Here is an 18,964-nt window from a genome sequence, read left to right on the forward strand (position 1 = left end):
ATGATATTAATATGAATGTCATCTAATATAGTTGGCTGAAATGTTAAGGTGGTACGCGACTATGTTGTACCTAATACTCTCTATTTGCCCACTCGTTTTCTTAAGTCAATCACTTTTCTTTTTGGATTGTTTTTTCAAAGTGTTACTTCTGTTTTTTTAAAGTAATTTATAATTTCCCAACAAACCCCCGCTTACATAATACATAGAAAGTAATAACTAATAACAAATGGCTATTTGGCCAAGGTGGGCCTCAGGTACATGGACCACACTACAACTACAAGGATTCAAATTGAACCTTTAGATGTTATGGCTTTAGGGGGTTTTGTGTAACACGTTGGACGGCAAATGAAATTATTTCTTAATTTAATTGTAACATGTGAAAACAACCATATCCCTTTTTTTACTCAAAAACAAATTCCTGGTATCTTCTTTGAAGTTCTGAACTGAAAGCTACATATACAATCATACATACTTCTTCCCCCACTCAAAACAGTGATTCTTGTGGTTATTTGACTAATGTAGACTTGTAGTGGCTTCTTCAACTTTTGGTTGGGAAATATGCCAGAACCTAAAACAGATTTTTATTACTAAATGGCATTAAGAATCACTTGTAACCGTCCACAAATTATGAAAAATCTCCATTATTTCACCTACTCTTTAGTACAAGATAGTCCTTGCTACAACTTTTAGGAGACTAAATGTCTACTTATATCAACATAAGTTTTTTTTTTTTTTTTTCCCTCTATTTAATATTTAGAAAATCATGTTAATGTGATTTGTTATCTAAGTAATATGGATGTGAGAGAACCGAGAGACCTTACAAACCACTTACAAACCAATAGAGGAAAAATGTCTAATCATTGCAATAATATAAAACGAAAGTAGTATAAGCTAGGTATACATAATGATGTGTGAGATGTGTTAATTACTTAATTGTTAGTAATGCCACCTACACTACCCAACTCGGGCTAAACTTCACAATTGCAAATTACAAGCAAATTAATTTCTAAGATAGTACTCGTACAATATAAATGTCATTTTCAATCTAATGTCTTATGTCACCAAAGGTCCTTGTGACTTTTATAAAGTTGACTAGTCTAAATGTCTTTAAAAAAAAAATTATTTTTAATTTCCAACAATAATTTCACCAATAAAGTTTACTTGATAAGTTATAACTTTTACGTTTTAATTAGGTTTTTGTTGATAATGAAATTGGATCAATCATCACTTCATCAGTGACACTTATGCATTCATCGTGAAGGTTCCAGTCAACTCAAATCACTTCTTTAATACAATTTGCTCCTTAATTATATTGAGATGTTTTGTTTTAAGTCGTTTTTTTAAAAAAAAAAAAATTGTCATTAAAAAAGAAATTTCGTATTAGGCCTCCTAGCCACTTTTGGACCGACTAACCCGATCCAAGCTAAAGTCCCAACCCAAGATAATATATGGCTAAGTCCTAGCCCGGCCCATAATTACCTCTAGACCTCCATCTTAAAAACCTACATATAACCCATTTTCATAGGATTGCAATATCATGAAACCCAAATCCAAATTATTATGGATTGGATCAACACCTATAATCCACATCTTACAGGAGATATATATACTTTTGTAACAGATAGTATGCCAATAAACTCCTCTATTTTTATTGGGGGTGCAATCAAACATCTCTCAGATATAAATAACCAAAATTCGACTCGTTTTCCATTTTCATTTTGTTCTTCATTTCCCATTATCAGATACACAAAAACTCTGATCCCAAGGCAAGTCCATCCTTAATCTTTGTGACATATATTTCATCTCACATTTCAGAATTTTGCGTATACAATATTTGTTTTTGATTATCAGGTTTATAATTTTATGAAACATAATTTTTTGATGTTCATGTGTTCAATGAGTCTTGAAATGTTTTGGCTTAGATATACATTTAATCTCATGGGAATGTTATAAATTGATTTTGTATTTCACAAATAAATGTTGTATTGGATTGTTGAATCGTCGATTCTTGTGGAATGGTTTACTTGGTGATTGTTGATTTTTGGCTGTAAGTGCCTTCTTTATCGAGTATTGTTGCACAATATCAAGTCACGTAGTCGTGTAATTTATTTACATTCGACTAAGATAAAATGACATGATTTCGTAAGTAGGCTAATGGGTTTGTTTTACTCCAAAAGATTAAATCTTTTCGTGATTTTAATTTACTTATAAACTCAGTTTAAGGAACATTTAGTAAGAGAGTATAAATTTACACCACAATTTCACATTATTATCAAGTTTGTACCTATTTTTTTTCTTGATGAACGCATATCACTATTTGGCAATAATAATATATCATCTATGTTTTCCAATAAATTACTCATTTCTTGTGACATTTTGTTCCTCCTAAAAGGAAATCCCTGCATACTTTTGGCTCATCAAATTCAAATGAGTCATTTTAGTAAAAACATGCTGTTGTTAAGACGGTCATTGTTTGAAACATTTTTATGTACGACATTGGTTTGAGTTTCACTTTCTAGGAGTGCTGACAGAATTCAAGGGGAATGGCTTCAAAGCAGCAATCAGAAAGATTGGATGCACACGCGATGCAGAGGGAAAAAGAAAGGGAAAGGCGCCGTCTTAGAGACAGAATAAGAAGGCAGAACATGACCCAAGAACAAAGGGATAGGCATCTTGCTAGACGCCGAAGAAATTATCAGCTCAGGAGATTGAGGGCTCAGAATGCCAAAATGTTAAGCTCTCAGCAAACTGATACTAACATAAAGTGTAATGCATCTGAGCTTGAATTGATTGACCACCATTCTTCTTCCAGTTTACCTTTACTCAATGAGCTGCCAACCACCTCTGAAACTCAAGGTTTATAAGTGTCTAAATTTGATCACATCTCATGTACTGCTTAAAGGAGTGTCATTATATGTTGAATTAAAAAATGTGTTCTTAAGAAATATCTTTTGCTATGTCTAGGAGGAGCTCAGAGCGTAAGGAAGAACCCGAGAAGGTTACGTGTAAGTGATGTAAGGCATCTAGCTAGAAGATTACATAGTAATGTTCAACACCAAAATGGGGGACTTCTTACAAGCTGTGAGTTGCTCACTCTTTATGTTCTTTTAATTCAGATTTTTATCAGAACACCTAATTTGCTACTGTATATATTATGTATGTGTTCATTTGACTGTTTCAGGTGTAGCAACCACTAAGAGATTGAGATTAATTCATGTCAAACGCCTGGCTCGAGCAGTAAAGATTACTTTGGAGTAGTATTCTTTTATGTTCATAGAACTAAGCTAGGCATAGGGGATGCAATTCACATTGATAATGTAAGTCTCACTTGGGCAGCTTTAGTGTCATACTGAGGTATAACTAATCATTTAACTCAGGAACAGACTTTTAATTGTTGCTAAGGATAGGAGCTGCAGCCTAGTTATGCAGGAGTGTTGCAAATGTAGCGCGAGTTCATTCACAGTGTATCACACAATTTTGGCAATGCAAAGCACATCTGTTTTGTAATTTTGTACTCAATGTTACTCAAACTCTTTATTTTACTTAAGTTATAAGCGTTGCACCAACAATAGTCCATAGTTCATCATGGGTGGTGCGTATGGACATTGGACGTCACTTATACTCTATTCAGAGCGTTTTGGACTACATATAAGAAATCGTTAGCTGCACTGTGCTTGACTCTTGGACACGTACCCAAATTAATGTTAGTTTGTACTCAACGACCAAAAAGTTCCCCAGCTGATAAGAAGTGGTTCTTAATGGATTGATTATAGGCTTTATAGCATGAAAGTTGCAACAGATCGGTTTCCTTAAGCTACTGAGATCAAGTTACATTGGTTATCAAATGCATCTGCAGGTTCTTCTGCCTAAAGAAACCACAAATCTGTTTTACGAAATCCTTGTCTTACAGTTTGCAAGAGGAACAATAAAATGAAGTTTCATTGAAAAATGCAAGTTTGCACGAGAACCATAAGAAACAAATCTTTTAGCACCCGGGTGTATATAACAATGTCTAAATTATAAGTTGTGACATAATCACTTGTTAGGAGATAATTTTTGTAATTTATTTCATTAATCTAAAATAAATAAAAAAAAAAATTTAAAAAAAGAAAATTGACTACAGTTTGATAGATGATTATAATGTAGTCTTTTTTTTTTTACGGGAGATTATAATGTAGTCTTATGACTTTTGGCTACCATAGTTTTTTAAAATGGACGGTTGAGATTATTTGTTTTTTGATTTATTTATAAAAATTATTTTAAATATATTTTTATCATCCATGAATTATTTTTTAATATCTTCAAATTTCTGGAAATAAAAAAAATATAAAATAATTAAAAAATAATTTTAATTAAAATTACTAATTAAAAATAAATAATCTCAGTCGTCCATTTTAAAAAATTATTGAATTACAACAATTTGATTGCCTGAAAGTTTTAGGAGTTTGAGGTAGGTTTAAACACTTTGAGTTTCGGATATTAAAGTGTATTGATTTTGTGGTTCAAACCTTTTTATTTATTTATTTATTTATAAGTAAATTTTATGCTGGTAACAACTTTTGGGGATAAAAACTTATCTTAAATTCATAATATCATATCTAACAGCATGATGAACTACAAACCTAAATCAATCAAAACTACCTTTTATTATATGTAATTTTGGAAACAGATTCTACTCCAAATATGTTCAAAAACCCTACTTTTATTTATATAAAAAGAGTAGACTTATAGTAGAATAAGGAAAGCCAAACTACCTTCCCTCCAAAAATTATATAATTACCAGCGTTTTTGCAAGATTTAACACTAATTTCTTCCCTTTTTTTGTTTAAGAATTGTTGAAAGTTAAAGAAGATCAATGTCTTCAAGGTCTACAATGATTCAAGAAATTATTAATGGAAATCTTGATCATATTCATATTGCTAGGTTGAATTCATTAATGCAAAATTTAAGTATATCGTCCAACAATTATCAAGGTATTGATTTTTTTGTTAAGTTTTTCTTGTAATTTAATTACATGTTCTTATATTGAATGTTGTTATGATTAATCTATAGTCCTCTATTCTTGAATAATTAATCGTAATACTTGATATTGCACAAAATTATTTTATTCAAAATTACATACTTTTATTGAAACTAATATAACAAGAATTCGACTGACTTAACTATTTTTAAGGTAGAATTTTTTTAAAATTTACCATAATCTCTCGTTTTTTAGTCTGCATTGTATCAATATTCGTTACCTATTCTCTGAAATTTCTGAATATGTAATCTGCATTGCATCACACATAACTTTGAATACTATAGATCGAATTATAAAAAAAATAAATTAACATTCTGCTTCTTGGATTTGATTATATGAGGGTTTTATTAAATGCAAGATTCTCTTGTTTTATTTACAAGAATTCAGTATACAAATTGATTACAGTAATATGAAAATCAATAAGCAAAAAATTTAACTGTATTTTTCCTGGAAATTCTTTGAAACAGGGCAATCTCTGCCTAATCAGTACCAAATAAACTATGATCAACCTGTAATTGGTAACAACATCATGGGTTTAGACTACAATCGTCAGTTCACAGGTGCTAGCAGTAGCAGTAGCAGTAACAGCAGTGAATTGAATTATCGGAATTCGATTATGCAACATCCTGGTCTATATTCTACTGCAGCAGCAGAAAGACTATTGAACAATTTTATTGAATTGAGATGTTATAATAGATCAGTGATCTTACTCAAAGATTTCTTAACTGATCCCTACGTCGTTATGATGGATAAAGGCCGTTCTTCTGAATTTCTGCATTTCCTTGAAGGCTGTCCTACAGGTGTGATTGCTGGTATACTTGATAAGATTGCAAAATATCCTGAAGAGTGCCTTGTTTGTGCTTCCTGTCACCCTGTCGCGTAAGTTGTTAAGCTCTTTTATCAGTAAATGCATATATATAGTTGTGTATTCTTACAGAATTAATGAATTTGTGGTCATCTTTTGTTTATATTCAATAGATCTTCGGTGATTAAGAAGTTGATCCATGTCGCGAGGAAACTACCTTGTGTTAGTCTGTTTCCTAAGACCATTGCTCCTAGTGTTGTGAGCTTATTGAGTGACCAATTTGGAAGACATGTTGTTGAAGAATGCTTTATTTTATTGGATAAATTTAAGAACGAGGTAAGTAAGATAAATAACACTTTTACCACATAATAACTAACAATATATATTGTACAATCATTAATGTAACGTTTTGCCAGATTCTATATGAACAAGTGGTAGAACATTGGTTGGATATAGCCACTACCAAGTATGGATGCATTTCGTTACAAGTTTGCATCAATCATATGGATCCCTCTCCCTCGCCACATATTCGTCAAGGCGTCTATGTCCCTTCTCTCAAGGAATGTCTTCTTAAGCTCATCTCCTACAACGCAGCATTTTTGGCACTAGATGAGCACGGGTAATTACCAATAATAATGCTTTTTTCATACAATGATTTTTAAAGTTTAAAAATGATTTAAACATTTTTATGATTTACAGGAACTATGTTTTACAACATGTAATAATGATGAACCATCCATTATGTAATGAAATAATTGCTACGGAACTAAGACCTATCTATGAGATATTGTCTAACAGCAAGAGTGGTAGCCATTTAGTGGAGAAATGTTGCGGTAGTCCTTTTCGAAGTTATGTTGCAGAGGAGCTGCTAAAGAGTAAGAATCTTCTGAGTATTGTACAAAATAAGTTCGGAAATTATGTTATTCAGAGACTACTCAAAGAGACAAAGGTAAAAAAAATATATACATTATTAGTAGTAATACTCCTAGTATATTTTTGTTATAGTAGAGTAATACATAAGATTAGATTTGTTGTTAATAGTTTCATCTTTTTTATTGTAGAAGCATGACACTTTCTTGTACGAAAAACTTTACAAGAAATTGTTGCAAGACTTGGATACATTCGAGAATACCCCTTACGGAAAGAATGTTGCCAATTTGATCAAAGATCAATTGATGGAAGACAATTACAAAGCCAATGGAGACAGGATACAAAAGTGGCAACAAAAAGATAGACAAAGAGGCATATGAAATAGTTTTCGCGGCAAAATAGGGAGCATTGTTGTGAAAAAATTGCCGTATGCTGTTGATATATTTGTAGGATTGTTTGTGCTTTGTAGTGACTAATACCAACTTTGTATTTCATATTAGTTTTGGTGTGTTTGTGACTTGAGCCAAAGTCTTATTAAGTGTAATAAGTTCTTATACTCCGTATGTTTCAGTGAAATTCTAGGTTGCAAAACTTTTTACATGAATATGATTTGTTTTCTGTTTTCATTGTTTTTTTCTTTCTTGTACCTTAAACTAACTTTGATATCACATAAACTTATATGAAATGATGGAACATGTTCCATAAAAACGCGCTATGATAATACTTCCTAGAACCCTAAATTAAAAACATAGTCCGTTGCCTGCGACCATACATGTATACATTGTTAGATTTAATGCTAAGCATTTGGACATTGTTATGGAGTATTCCATAACCCCCAGATATCACATGTAAATCCTAACCAAAGTACTATCTCATCTTTTGCATAGCCCGACACGGTTATAAGTCTTATAATTACTCCGCACTACCTAGCTAATTGTTTTAATGAGACCAATTTGGCAAACTAAATCTGCAGAAGCAATGTTAACATAAGTTAGTACATTCAGGCGTTTCAGCAAAAGTTTAATTTTGTGACCACAATCATAGAGGAAAAAAAAAGCAGATGCTAACACCGGTTGCTACCAAAAGAAATCCTGAAGATTTTGGAAAAGAGTTGGCTAATTACTAATTATGTGATGCTCAACAAAAATTTCACATTTGCAACTCGCCGATCAAAGGAATAATATTGTGATGCTGCAGACTAATGCATTTAAAAATTGCCACATTTATCTCATTCCGCTCATAAATAGTTGAAAAAAAAATATCCTTTCACTAAACTCCTTGTCATGCTTGTGCCTTGAATGATAGCGGTCCAAGAAATTTGTAAGCACATACAATAATCATCAACATCCCCTACATAAACATCTCTAATTTACGGGATCTAATTGGCTCTGGGGGTCGAAAATCTTCTAACCGCAGATTGGAGCCAGCTCGAATATCTTTCAGTACAGTTTCTCCTTGCTCAGATTTGATCTTATCCAGGACACTTCCTAGAATTTCAGCCGCCAACCCTGATTCTCGTAGACAGCCTGGCTCCTCCCCACCCTCTTGTATTAATCGACCAACATCTTTTAAAGGTACCAAGTTTTCTATAACTACACTGGCAAATATCCGGCCAAGAAACTCTGGCGCTTTAGGGGCATCATTAACTGTATCCTCCAAGGTAGTCAACACAGATTTGAACCTGGGATATAAAATTAAAAAGATGATTCAAAACATACAAGTACAATAAGCATTATTAATACAGAACTCTAATTAAAAATTGCCACAAAGAAACTCTTACCCTTCAACAAGCTGGACAGGGCTAAAAATGCCTTCCCGAGGTCTTGTAAGGTTGACAAGCAGTCGTGACAGCATGTCCCGCTCCAAGTCTTTTCTTTCAAAGGAGTCAGTGACCCAAGCAGATATGACTGTAGGATAAAAACTTGGAACATTCAAGTCTTTGATGCATAGTGCAACTTCCTTCTCATCGTTCGCACTGAAAGCAAATCCCTCCATTATTTCATATTCAAAGAAGCAAAAACACAAGTCATCTTTGCCTAAAGCAATCTAATAAAAATATTTGCAATAAATTTCATCACATATGTTCACCAAGTATTTCTATTAAGAATGATCTCAATACTTTTCGTTTTCTTCTGTTTCACAAAATTCTTAACAATTTCACTTTAATCTATTCTTGGCACACATTTTACCATCTTACGCACCTACCCCACAGTATTTTCACCTGGGTGGTGGTGGTTGACAGTGGTTGCTATTGTCCAAAAACAAGTCTATCAAGGACAAATTTTACCAATCACGTGATACAATACTCCAAATCGACTACAGAGAGAAATTCTGGAGCCTGAGGCAGAAGAGGGTCTAAACCGATAAGGGACTAAATCAAATTGTGAGCATCACATCCCTTACTAAAGAGTTGATAGCAGCATCAGATAAAATTATTGATACATAATATATTATTTTAAAGAAATGAGAGACGACACCTTCAAGGTAGGCAAAAGAAAAAATGGCTGCATGTTTTTTAGCATGATTGAGGACGAAAGCAATTGCTATGAGAGAGTACCAGATAAATCACAATTACAATATAGTTTCCTTTATTTCATTTTGCTCTTGGCCTACTATGGGAGGGGTACCAATAGCCTCACACAGCATGCCTTCAGGACATATATTATCAATCAAGAATGATTCTGGGTATATCAATAATATGAACTCTCACTCCCAGCCCTGTACAACAAAGGTAATATAAAACAAAAGAAAACAGTAAAATGGCAAGGAAATCACATGGCACAATTAGTCAAAACTACATTTCCCTCACCTGTACCCATTGAAACAGCCTATGTTTCATACTTAAAAATCTGTGTGAGTCATTTCATCTAACTTTTAATTTAGCAGCATATTCTTCACCAGAAGGAAAAAAAAAAAAAAAAAAGAAAAAAAAAAGGATTAGTCCTTTGAATCTCTGAGTGATGAGTCATACAAGAAAATATTCCTAATGGTATATATCCCTCTTTCTGATTCTGTCAAAAATTAAACAGATCAATTTATCAAATCATCAGAGATGTCTTAACTCTAAAGCAGCCACAAATTCTGACATGACTGCTGGCGAAACCTTTGAGTAAACAAAAACAACCTAACGGGTCTTCCAGTTTCCTCGACAACAAATACTAAATTGGCAAACAACAAAGTCAATATGCAGGCATTGCAGCAACCAAATTATATAGTTAAGGTGGATTTGTGGCAAAAAGCACATTTTAACAATAAGTTCACTACAAGATGATGTCCGATGTTTCTACATAGCATATTAAAAAACTTTCCTCCCTTTACGAGTCTACGTCAACTAATCTAGTGTAATTGATTTTAGAAAAATAATTGTGTGCAAAAAGAAGCTTCCGATTAAAAAATATATATATATAAGCAAGTGAAACAATAGTGAGAAGAAAATGGGAGGGTGCATGTGCGATCCAACTCAACAAAAAAAGAGAAAGTTCCTTAATAAAGAAGTGGGGCAAGTAATTTGGGACACCCCAAATAGGAAAATGAGACAAGTAAATCAATACAACCTAAATCAGAAAATGGGGCAAATAAATCGCCAAATCAGTACACCCTAATTCAGAAAATAAGGCAAGTAAATTGGTACTGAGGTAGTCTCTGTTTCTTTTTAGTTGACATGTATTCCTTTTTAGGAAGTTTTTTTTTCCAGTTGACATGTTTCCTTTTGGGGTAACTTTTTTTACCATGCATTTACAAGCTACCTCACTTGCTTTTTCATTCTCTCTCTCTCTCTCCTCTCCTTAATATATGTGCCTAAATCAAATGCGTCAACTAAATAGAAACGGAGGAAGTATGAAAGTACAAGACACAGGTATTTAATACTCTGCAAGGAACTGTTATATTAAATGAATTTGATGCTTGTTCACTCAATCAATATCATCAACAGTTAAAACACATTTAACTAACTGCTCCACTTGTACAGTTATACACACCCAAAGAGAATGCCACTACAACATTAAGCATCAAAGCAGGTACCTGTGACAAACAGATATGCACCAGCTAGAATACTGATATATAAACATAGCATCACATAGACTTCGAATATTGGACTCAAATGATAGATTCCAGATATTAATGCGGAGTCTGCAGTTAGATATTACAAAAATATGCTGATAGTCCCGTACCAAAAATAGAGTTTGGCACTCCTAGTGTGAGCATTGAGCGTATGCACAAGGGGGGACTGATATAATCAATTTTTGGAGTGGGGAAATCACTTCAATCTGATGCCCCAATAGAACATAGAAATTTAATGAGAACAGCAAAAAAAATAATTACAAGAAAGCTTTACCTGTAATATTCCCTTATTGCTGAAATTGACCTCTCCCGTAAACGCTCCTCGAGCCATACTGTTTCTGGAGAAACATTTAGAGCTGGCACAACCCGTGCCACAGGAGGAGTTAATGGCCTAGCCCTGTCAAAATGTTGTTCGGGATATCTGGCATCTCTATTTGTGTTGTGCTCTTGGCTACTATATTGATCATAAGCAACTGGAGCAACAAATCTATCAGAAGGATTCCTCACAAGTTGATCTTCCCTTGAGCTAAATGCTCCACGGTCTGGCACATTACTGTAACCATTCAAACCACCTACCATTCTTCTGTCTACATAGGATGGGGTATTGTCTAACAGGGGAGAATTAGACATAGATGGTTGCCCTCTATATGCCATCCCCCTAGCAAGACCACCTTGGGGTCCCAGAGTAATTGTCTCATCACTTGATAGCCTCTGAGGCAAAGGCACTGAAAGTGCACCACGGCTTTCAAAAATATTCCTTTCATCAATCCGGGAATCCTGTCCACCAAACCCACGAGGCTGAGAGGGCATACCTCTGAAACCACCACCCTGCCCAATAGGAGACGATATCATAGGTCCTCGAGGACCAAAATCCATAGGTTGGCCCCTTCTCATCCCAGAATTCATGCTAGGGCCACGATTTAACCGACTGGTTTGTACTTGCCTTTCTTGAGCAGCATCACGATGCACTTCATCAATCTTCTTAGGACCCTCAACCTTCCTTCTCTGTTGCCATTTGTTCTTTCTAAGGTCAATAGCATCCCTCAACATGAACCTTACTCTAGAAGATAACCTCATATTGTTGGATAACTGACCCATGATGTCAAAGTAAGCATCCATATGCTCCTTGGCTTTGGGATGATCAATCATCTCCCCAATTGTGCTCATCAACTTGCACAATGCCTCAATGTTTTCTTCATCAGGGTTTTGAAATTGACCTAACAACTTCTTTATACACTCGTGCATTATTCTTTCAGTTAACATCCTCTTCTTGTACAACTCACCAATCAATCTAATATTCCCCAACATGCGTCTACGTGCTTTCAATCTCATCTCTTCTCTAACTGCTTCGGATTGTTTAGGTTCATCCTCATCCTCATTATCAGCCTTATTAGCTTCTTGTTCCTCTCTTTCTCCTCTCTCGAATTCTTCTTGGCACTTGTTCAGCAACAAACGCCTGAAGGTGATTTTTTCATTGTCTACACTTAATTCTGGGAGCTCAGAGGCAAGATGCTGGCAGAAGTTCGCATACATTTCACAAAATGTTGGCTCTGTTAAAGCCTTGTCAAAGATCTGAGAGATAACTCCAGCCAGAGTCACAGAATTGTCGATATTAACTTCTTTAACTTGCTCGAACAGTTTCTCAAAGTTCTGAGGAGTCAGCTTATTCAAAATACCCTTCAACTTCCTCTGTTTTGCCTCCTCTTCATCAGATATTTTACCTATCTCATACTTCCTCTCAGCTTTGTGCATAATCTGGGAAGGACCCTGAGGAGCAGGCATCAGACCTTTATTGAAGTTTGTAGCTCGTTGCCAACGGTCAGCATCAGAGTTATTTCTCTGCATTCCCTGAAAACCCATAGACTGCATTGGGCCAGACAAAATCCCACCAACATGTGGAACAGGTCCTTGTGCCCGTGGGTTCCTGAGCACACCATAATTAGGGCCAGGACCACCACGAAATCCCATTATATTGCTTCCATATGCAAGATCCATCCCTGGATCTCGAACTGAAGGAAACGGACCAGGCTGTTTATTCCACCTGTCAGCATCCAATGTCCCACTACCACGGCGATCAGGTCGTACAGCTGCAGCTGGCCTATCTATGGCTCTCCCGGCACTAGGGTGTTCACGATCACTACGAGAAGCACTAGTATCTTCAGACATCAAAGCTGTTAGATCAGAAGTAATTTCAAACCGTTCTGGGAGGTTAGTACACTGAGCTGAAAATGTTAGAAGGAAATCTCTGGAATACTTTTTAGCTGTCACTCCATCTTCATCATGAACTGAGCCTCCTTGACCCCCCTTTATTGAGGATTCCAACTTTGGTGTAGCAATTTCAGCTGCATCTTCCCAATCATCAAGCTCGGCTTTAATCTGCTCCTCCTTGTTCTTCTCAGAACTATCTTCTGGTCTGACACCACCAGATATCTCCTTTGACTTATCATCAGAAGCAAGTTCTGTAGCAACACTAGATTCTTTCTTCTCCTCTGGACCCTTATAGGCCATGTACAAATCAGAAGATGTCCCAAGAGCGTCTGCTTTCTGAAGCAGTTCTTTCCACTTTTTCTTCCCTTTATTTTTTCCCTTATTTGGTCCTGACGTGGTACCTGATGAAGAGTTAGGCCTTGAGTTCTCCATGATTTCTTCATGACCTGAATTTGTGTCTGAGAGATCTGCCGAAACAGAAGTTGCCTCATTGTCGGACATACCAGATTTGGAGACATCGTCGCCTTTGCAACTGACACCATCTGTTGAGACTGACAAAGTGTTTGAGCCTGAGAGGCCACATCCATCAGAAATAATTGATGAATCATTCTCACACGAGCGATTTTCCATATCAACTTGAACACAAGATTCAGCAGAATCAACCTCTCTTTGAGAAGCTTCCACAACACCCTTTACATCAGCAGCATTCATCAATTGTCCATCTCGATCTATATCTTTGGCAATATCTGAGCCCTTCAAAGAACTATCTGACTGTAGTTTGTGTAGTTCATTTTCTCCTTTTTCTTTCGCATCTGATGATTCTTTCACAGCTTTTTCTTGTGAAGGAAGATCATCTTTATTTGTAGCCTGATCTTTAGAAGCAATACCCTGGTTTTCATAACTTTCTGATGAATGAGATGGGGCTTCAGTACCAAGATCATCACCAGGAACATCACTTGGTGATGACTGACCAGCTTCTAATGCAGCCACCTTAGAGTCTGACGCAGTTTGAGTGGATCTAGGTTCTGCAGATTCAGAGATCACAGCCTCAGAAGAATCAACTAGATCTTTACTCACTCTAGATTCAGACTTTCCATCAACCTACAGATTAAAAAAAAAAAAAGACCAATTAATCAAACTGCCAAAAGAAATCATCCTAAAATACCTCAACATGCAAAAAAAAAAAAAAAGGGGATATAACCTGTTGTGATGATTCAGGGTGCTCTTGCTTGCCCGTATGCTTCTCAATATCCTTGATAGGCACGGACTTACTTGAAGTTTCCCTCTTGACGCCATTCACAGGAGGAGCTATAACTGATGATTCTCTATGAATTGTATCAGAAATAGCAGAAACTTCTACTAAACTTGACGACTCAGTGGCAACTGAAGCCGTCGTGGTAGCAGAGTGTTTTGGATGAGCAGTACTAGAGTTTGGCCGCAAAGCAGAATTGTCCACATTCGTTTCTGAATCCTTCCTAGCAACACTAGGCTCCACAGCGGGATTCAATACTTTAGAGAGCTCTAGTCTTTCAACAGCAGAAGAGTTAATGGTCTTCTCCCCAGCAGACCCACCAGCTGCCTTTACTGTCACATGGACCGATGTTGATTGTGCAGAAGGGGCAATATTATGAGGCTCCCGAACCTGATCCAAACTGGAAGAATCAGGAGCGCCATGGATGGTAGCCCCAGCCCTGCTGACTGAATAGGTATTAGACGCAGATTGGTTCATAAAGGGCATAGTTGGCTGTGCTTGGTTAACAGGATAGCTAAACCTGGGACCCTGAGAGCTAGCATTTAATTGAGCACTTGTCAAAGGAAGTGAACTTTGAGCTGAGAAAAAAGGGGGGCCTGTTGTGTATGAGCTAGAATAGTAGCCCATGGGATGCGCTCCTGTATACGCAGGTAAAGGTTGGGACTGTGAGGACCCACTTTGATGCACCCTTGGTGCTGTTGATCCACTGTTATCAAGTCTCAGCTCCTCATGTGTATCAGGATGTGTTATCTTCACTGTCTTACGTGTATTGACAAATTTTCCAGCCTGCTGTTGATTATATGGAGCAGACATATTGATTCCCATATTTCCTAGTTGATGAGGAAGCTGTGGTGCAAGCTGAGGATTATATCCCAAGTTCTGGTTATGATGCATGATTCCCTGAGTTTGCATTAGTTGATGTTGGAGACCAGGCACATAGACTTGCGGAGGAACTTGGGAGGGATTTGCCATCTGTAACGGCATCTGAATTGGCATCTGAAGCGAACTTGTAGGCATACCTTGGGATTGAATTTGTGGATTAGGTCCTCCAAACTGCATGGAAATGGTTTGCTGGTGAAACGGTGATGCTACAGATATACCTGCTGCAGGAAGAACAGAAGGTTTGTGTGCTGGTGATGGAGATGCAGATGACACATGGACATCTCTTTTGACCTTACTTTTACTTTCTTGAGCAACAGGATTCTCATTCGTAGAAACATTCTTTTTTGGCAGCTCCTGTTTAGGAGCTGATGGTAATGGAATTGCTGGCACAGCTCTTGAAGCTTCACGACGGGCCTGCAACAAAGTCCACAAGTAGTAATCAATAAATACAGGTGCACAGCACAATAGGAAAAGGAAGAAAAATGACATTTGTACAAAACAACCAAGCCTTTACACAAAATGAAACCTCTGTAAATCACTTTATAGAGGAATATGTCTGAAAGAATCTGTCTTTGTAGTGAGCTACAACACAGTATTAACGAATGGTTCATGGTACATTGGTACGCTTTTAGACTACTCTAACAAAACTGGGTAGAGAATTATCTCTTTCTATCTATTCCATGTACCAAAGTGCTTTATTCCAAAATAATAATAGGATCAACTAAGAGTAGAAGCCAACCCGATGTAAGTTTTCCTAATAAGATTTTGAAGTAAAAACCAGATCAAACCAAAACGATTATGATACTATCCCCATTTGGATTCAACTGTCACATTGTTGGCTCAAACTAACCTATCATCATGTCAATTAATCTTGGACTAAAACATTAATCCATCAAATAAAATTAACTTATAAATCAGATTCACCACATACTATTAATTAGCTGAGCTTTTAACTGAACCATACAAGACAAACTGGGGAACATCTTATGAGTTTCAAGATGGAACAGCATAAACATCTGTGAAGCAACTAATTTAATGATAATGTTCGAAATGAACAAGTGGATTAAAAGAAGGCAGCAAACCTGATCACGCTTTTGCTCATCCAAATTAGGTGGAGCTGAGCTTGTTCGAGCTGGTACCTGGAAAGAAAACATCAGGCACAGCAGTGAGTATACATACCGAAAAAGTTCCAATACATGCAAACCATGATAACAAAGATGCAGCTATTGAGACAATATAACTGACAAACCTGCATTCCATTCATGAAACCTGGACTTATGGATCCAAATTGCAGAGGAAAGCCCTTAGCTCCATCCCCTAATGAAGTTTTTTTATTAAAAAAAAAAAGGTCAAGCATTATTTCTTAGAACATAAATCAAAGAATCAGGTCAGACAAAAACAAAGCAAAAGCCAAAACACGAAGCAAACAACAAGAAAATACCCTTTGAAGGTGTGGAAGGTAAGGTAGTTTCAGAGCTCATGGAGGATGATTGTGAAGATGGAGCCTTTGGAATAGGTCGACTAGTCTTATGAGATGATGCATCATTTGGCTTAGGGATGCCTGCTGGAGATGGTGTGTTAGACACTGCTGAAGCACCAAGAGAAACGTAATCATTCCACTACACTATATACCTCGATGATTACATCAACTTTCAGAAAACAAGCAGAGGGCTTCCCAAATAATTAGTTCTATATTGTATTACAGCGATAAATATGGGTATCTTACAATCACGAGCAAGGAAAACAGCAAGGGACTAATCTTACAAACAGCCATATTACCCAGAATAAAAGAATAACAATTATTAAAACCAAACAAATTGCTGAAAGAAATTTGACCCCCCACCCCCCCCCCCCCACCCCCTCTCTCTTCCCCAACCACTCAAAGAAAATAAACCCACCTTGTAATGTGGATTGTACATGGCCACCATTTTCTGCATAACGTGAACTGGTAGCAGCATTAAAATCAGGAGGACTCACAGGTCCAGAATTTCCTCTTGATTGTCCACCTTGAGCATGGTTAACCTTCTTGTAACTGATCATAATCGAAGGAAAAAACAAAATTCAGTACCATAACACCCCTTCAATAAATCAGTTCTCGCAAATTAGTGAGAAACAAATTATCATTTCATCCCATTCCCTCAACACAATCATTTTCCTTATTCTTTAAAAATTCTCATATACATTTATTTATTGTGCTGTCAAAAATAAAAAATTCTAATCAACCCATAGTTACTCACAAGACAAAATCAAAAAGCTAAAATTAGTGGCATTTCCAATGAATAACAAAACCCATTTAATATGGCTATCAATCCTTTAATTACCAAAAACAAAAGAAAATCCACTCATCAATATATCTCCATTCCATCTAAATATCTCTATACCTCTTTTTTTTTTTTTTAAAAAAAAATTCTTTTAGCTTGATATTCTCTCTCGTAAGCCTAACTATGCTATGATGTACCCAAATCCTAATCAATACATGGGTTTTTCACAAGTGTCACAAAAAATAATAACATACATGATAAAAACACCATTCAAGAAGATTTTCAATCAATCAATTCTCACAAATTAAGTAAAAACTCAATCATCAACTATTCTCCAACCCCTTTCCAAAATCACTCTCTTTTTTGTTTTAACCTCACACCTTCTCATGTATGTTGTCTTGATTACTATTCTATGACAATCACCATCACCAAATCCTAATCAATTCATCAGCTCCTCACAAGTGTAACCAAAAGTAATAAAATACCCTAACAAAAACACAATAAACCCAACACTCTAAACAAACCCTAATTCAAAACAGCAATATTATACCTCTGAGTGTTCGAACCCGGAGGGGCGGTGGTGGTAGTGGGGCCGCTTCCGCCACCTCTTCCACGACCGCCAGGAAAATTCCTTTGCTGACCACCAGAGCCTCTACCAGATCGTCCACCGCCTGGTTTTCTAAACTGTGACTCGTTCTTGTCAAACCTTGATTGATTGAGGGACATATAGACCCTCAAACCTTCACCAGAATAATTTAAAGTTTACTTCTTTTTGCTTCTTTCTTCATGTAGATCATCAAATCAAACCCAATTCAATTAATACACAGAATACAAAAATCAAATAATTAAATTTACCAAGAAACCAAAAAAAATCACAAAATTCATCAAATACAGCTCTATAACTAAGAAATCATCAAACCCCACAATATCCCGATTGATAATACAAGAAGAGAAAGAACAACCAATTAAAAATCAAGATACAAAAAAAAGTAAGTGAAATTAGGGTTAGTAAAACAAAAAATGCAATGCAGTTTAAAAGTGAAAAATACAAGAGAGTGAAAAAAGTGAGGAGAGAGAAAAAGGGGAAGGGTAATTAGGGTTTATGAAAAGGAAATTGGCGAAAAAAACCATGAAAATACAGCGATAAAAAAAAAAGGGGGAGAAGAAGAAGAAGATGGAAGTATACCTGAGACGAGAGAGGAGAAAGAATTTGTTGGGTGTTTTGCGGAGAGTCTGCTTGTTAGTTTTCTCTCATATACTAAAGTGAATTTTTAAGCTTCTACTGTTTTTTTTTAAAAAAAAAAAACTAATTTTTGGAAAGTTGTATTTGAGTACAATACCTATATTTGAAGGGTATACTCATAAAAAAAAAAAAAAAAAAAAAAAAAAAAAAAAAAAAAACCCGAGTATTAAGATAAGGAAGTTAAAGTCGGAAATTATGAGGGTGATTCATGTCAATTTATGTTTGTAGTTTTATACTTTGTACAATTGTATCTCATGATATAACTTATTTTAATAATCCAGTCAATTGTGGATCAAGGTTAATAATTGTAAGAAATTTGTAAATTTTTAATAAAAATTTATAAAGATTTGAATTATGAGTTGGT

General features: G+C 35.8%; 2 protein-coding genes across 4 annotated transcripts; one reads left to right on the forward strand and one right to left on the reverse strand.

Annotated features, from left to right (window-relative positions):
* Positions 1-2,543: 2,543 nt before the first annotated feature.
* Positions 2,544-7,075, forward strand: LOC110731129 (pumilio homolog 11-like). Its single transcript, XM_021910963.1, has 7 exons — positions 2,544-2,856; positions 2,965-3,081; positions 5,488-5,899; positions 5,999-6,161; positions 6,242-6,444; positions 6,525-6,801; positions 6,887-7,075. Exons 1-7 carry the CDS (start codon positions 2,544-2,546, stop codon positions 7,073-7,075), a joined length of 1,674 nt encoding a protein of 557 aa, XP_021766655.1.
* Positions 7,076-7,826: 751 nt separating this feature from the next.
* On the reverse strand, positions 7,827-18,645 carry LOC110731229 (eukaryotic translation initiation factor 4G-like). 3 transcript variants are annotated; one of them, XM_021911073.1, is made up of 10 exons: positions 18,544-18,645; positions 17,908-18,139; positions 16,995-17,128; positions 16,538-16,657; positions 16,346-16,413; positions 16,179-16,235; positions 14,164-15,510; positions 11,029-14,063; positions 8,476-8,670; positions 7,827-8,376 (listed from the first exon to the last, which is right to left on the reverse strand). In XM_021911073.1, exons 2-10 carry the CDS (start codon positions 18,081-18,083, stop codon positions 8,046-8,048), a joined length of 5,463 nt encoding a protein of 1,820 aa, XP_021766765.1. In that variant the 5' UTR covers positions 18,084-18,139; positions 18,544-18,645; the 3' UTR covers positions 7,827-8,045. The 3 variants fall into 3 exon arrangements, with proteins under 3 accessions (XP_021766765.1, XP_021766764.1, XP_021766763.1); XM_021911072.1 differs by having other exon boundaries at positions 16,538-16,681; XM_021911071.1 differs by having other exon boundaries at positions 16,538-16,684.
* Positions 18,646-18,964: the final 319 nt, after the last annotated feature.

This window comes from Chenopodium quinoa, unplaced genomic scaffold, assembly GCF_001683475.1.
Source record: "Chenopodium quinoa cultivar QQ74 unplaced genomic scaffold, ASM168347v1, whole genome shotgun sequence".
Lineage (NCBI taxonomy): Eukaryota > Viridiplantae > Streptophyta > Magnoliopsida > Caryophyllales > Amaranthaceae > Chenopodium > Chenopodium quinoa.

What these genes read in the sequence shown, in the direction of transcription:
- LOC110731129 (XM_021910963.1), top strand. Translation starts at nt 2,544, where the DNA reads ATGGCTTCAAAGCAGCAATCAGAAAGATTGGATGCACACGCGATGCAG. An exon ending in TGGGGGACTTCTTACAAGCT is followed by an intron (nt 3,082 to 5,487) that starts GTGAGTTGCTCA and finishes TCTTTGAAACAG; the next exon opens with GGCAATCTCTGCCTAATCAG. An exon ending in AAATATATACATTATTAGTA is followed by an intron (nt 6,802 to 6,886) that starts GTAATACTCCTA and finishes TTTTTATTGTAG; the next exon opens with AAGCATGACACTTTCTTGTA.
- LOC110731229 (XM_021911071.1), bottom strand. Translation starts at nt 18,083, where the DNA reads ATGTCCCTCAATCAATCAAGGTTTGACAAGAACGAGTCACAGTTTAGA. An exon ending in ATGAGCAAAAGCGTGATCAG is followed by an intron (nt 15,511 to 16,178) that starts GTTTGCTGCCTT and finishes ACTTTGTTGCAG; the next exon opens with GCCCGTCGTGAAGCTTCAAG. An exon ending in CCTGTCCAGCTTGTTGAAGG is followed by an intron (nt 8,377 to 8,475) that starts GTAAGAGTTTCT and finishes TTTATATCCCAG; the next exon opens with GTTCAAATCTGTGTTGACTA.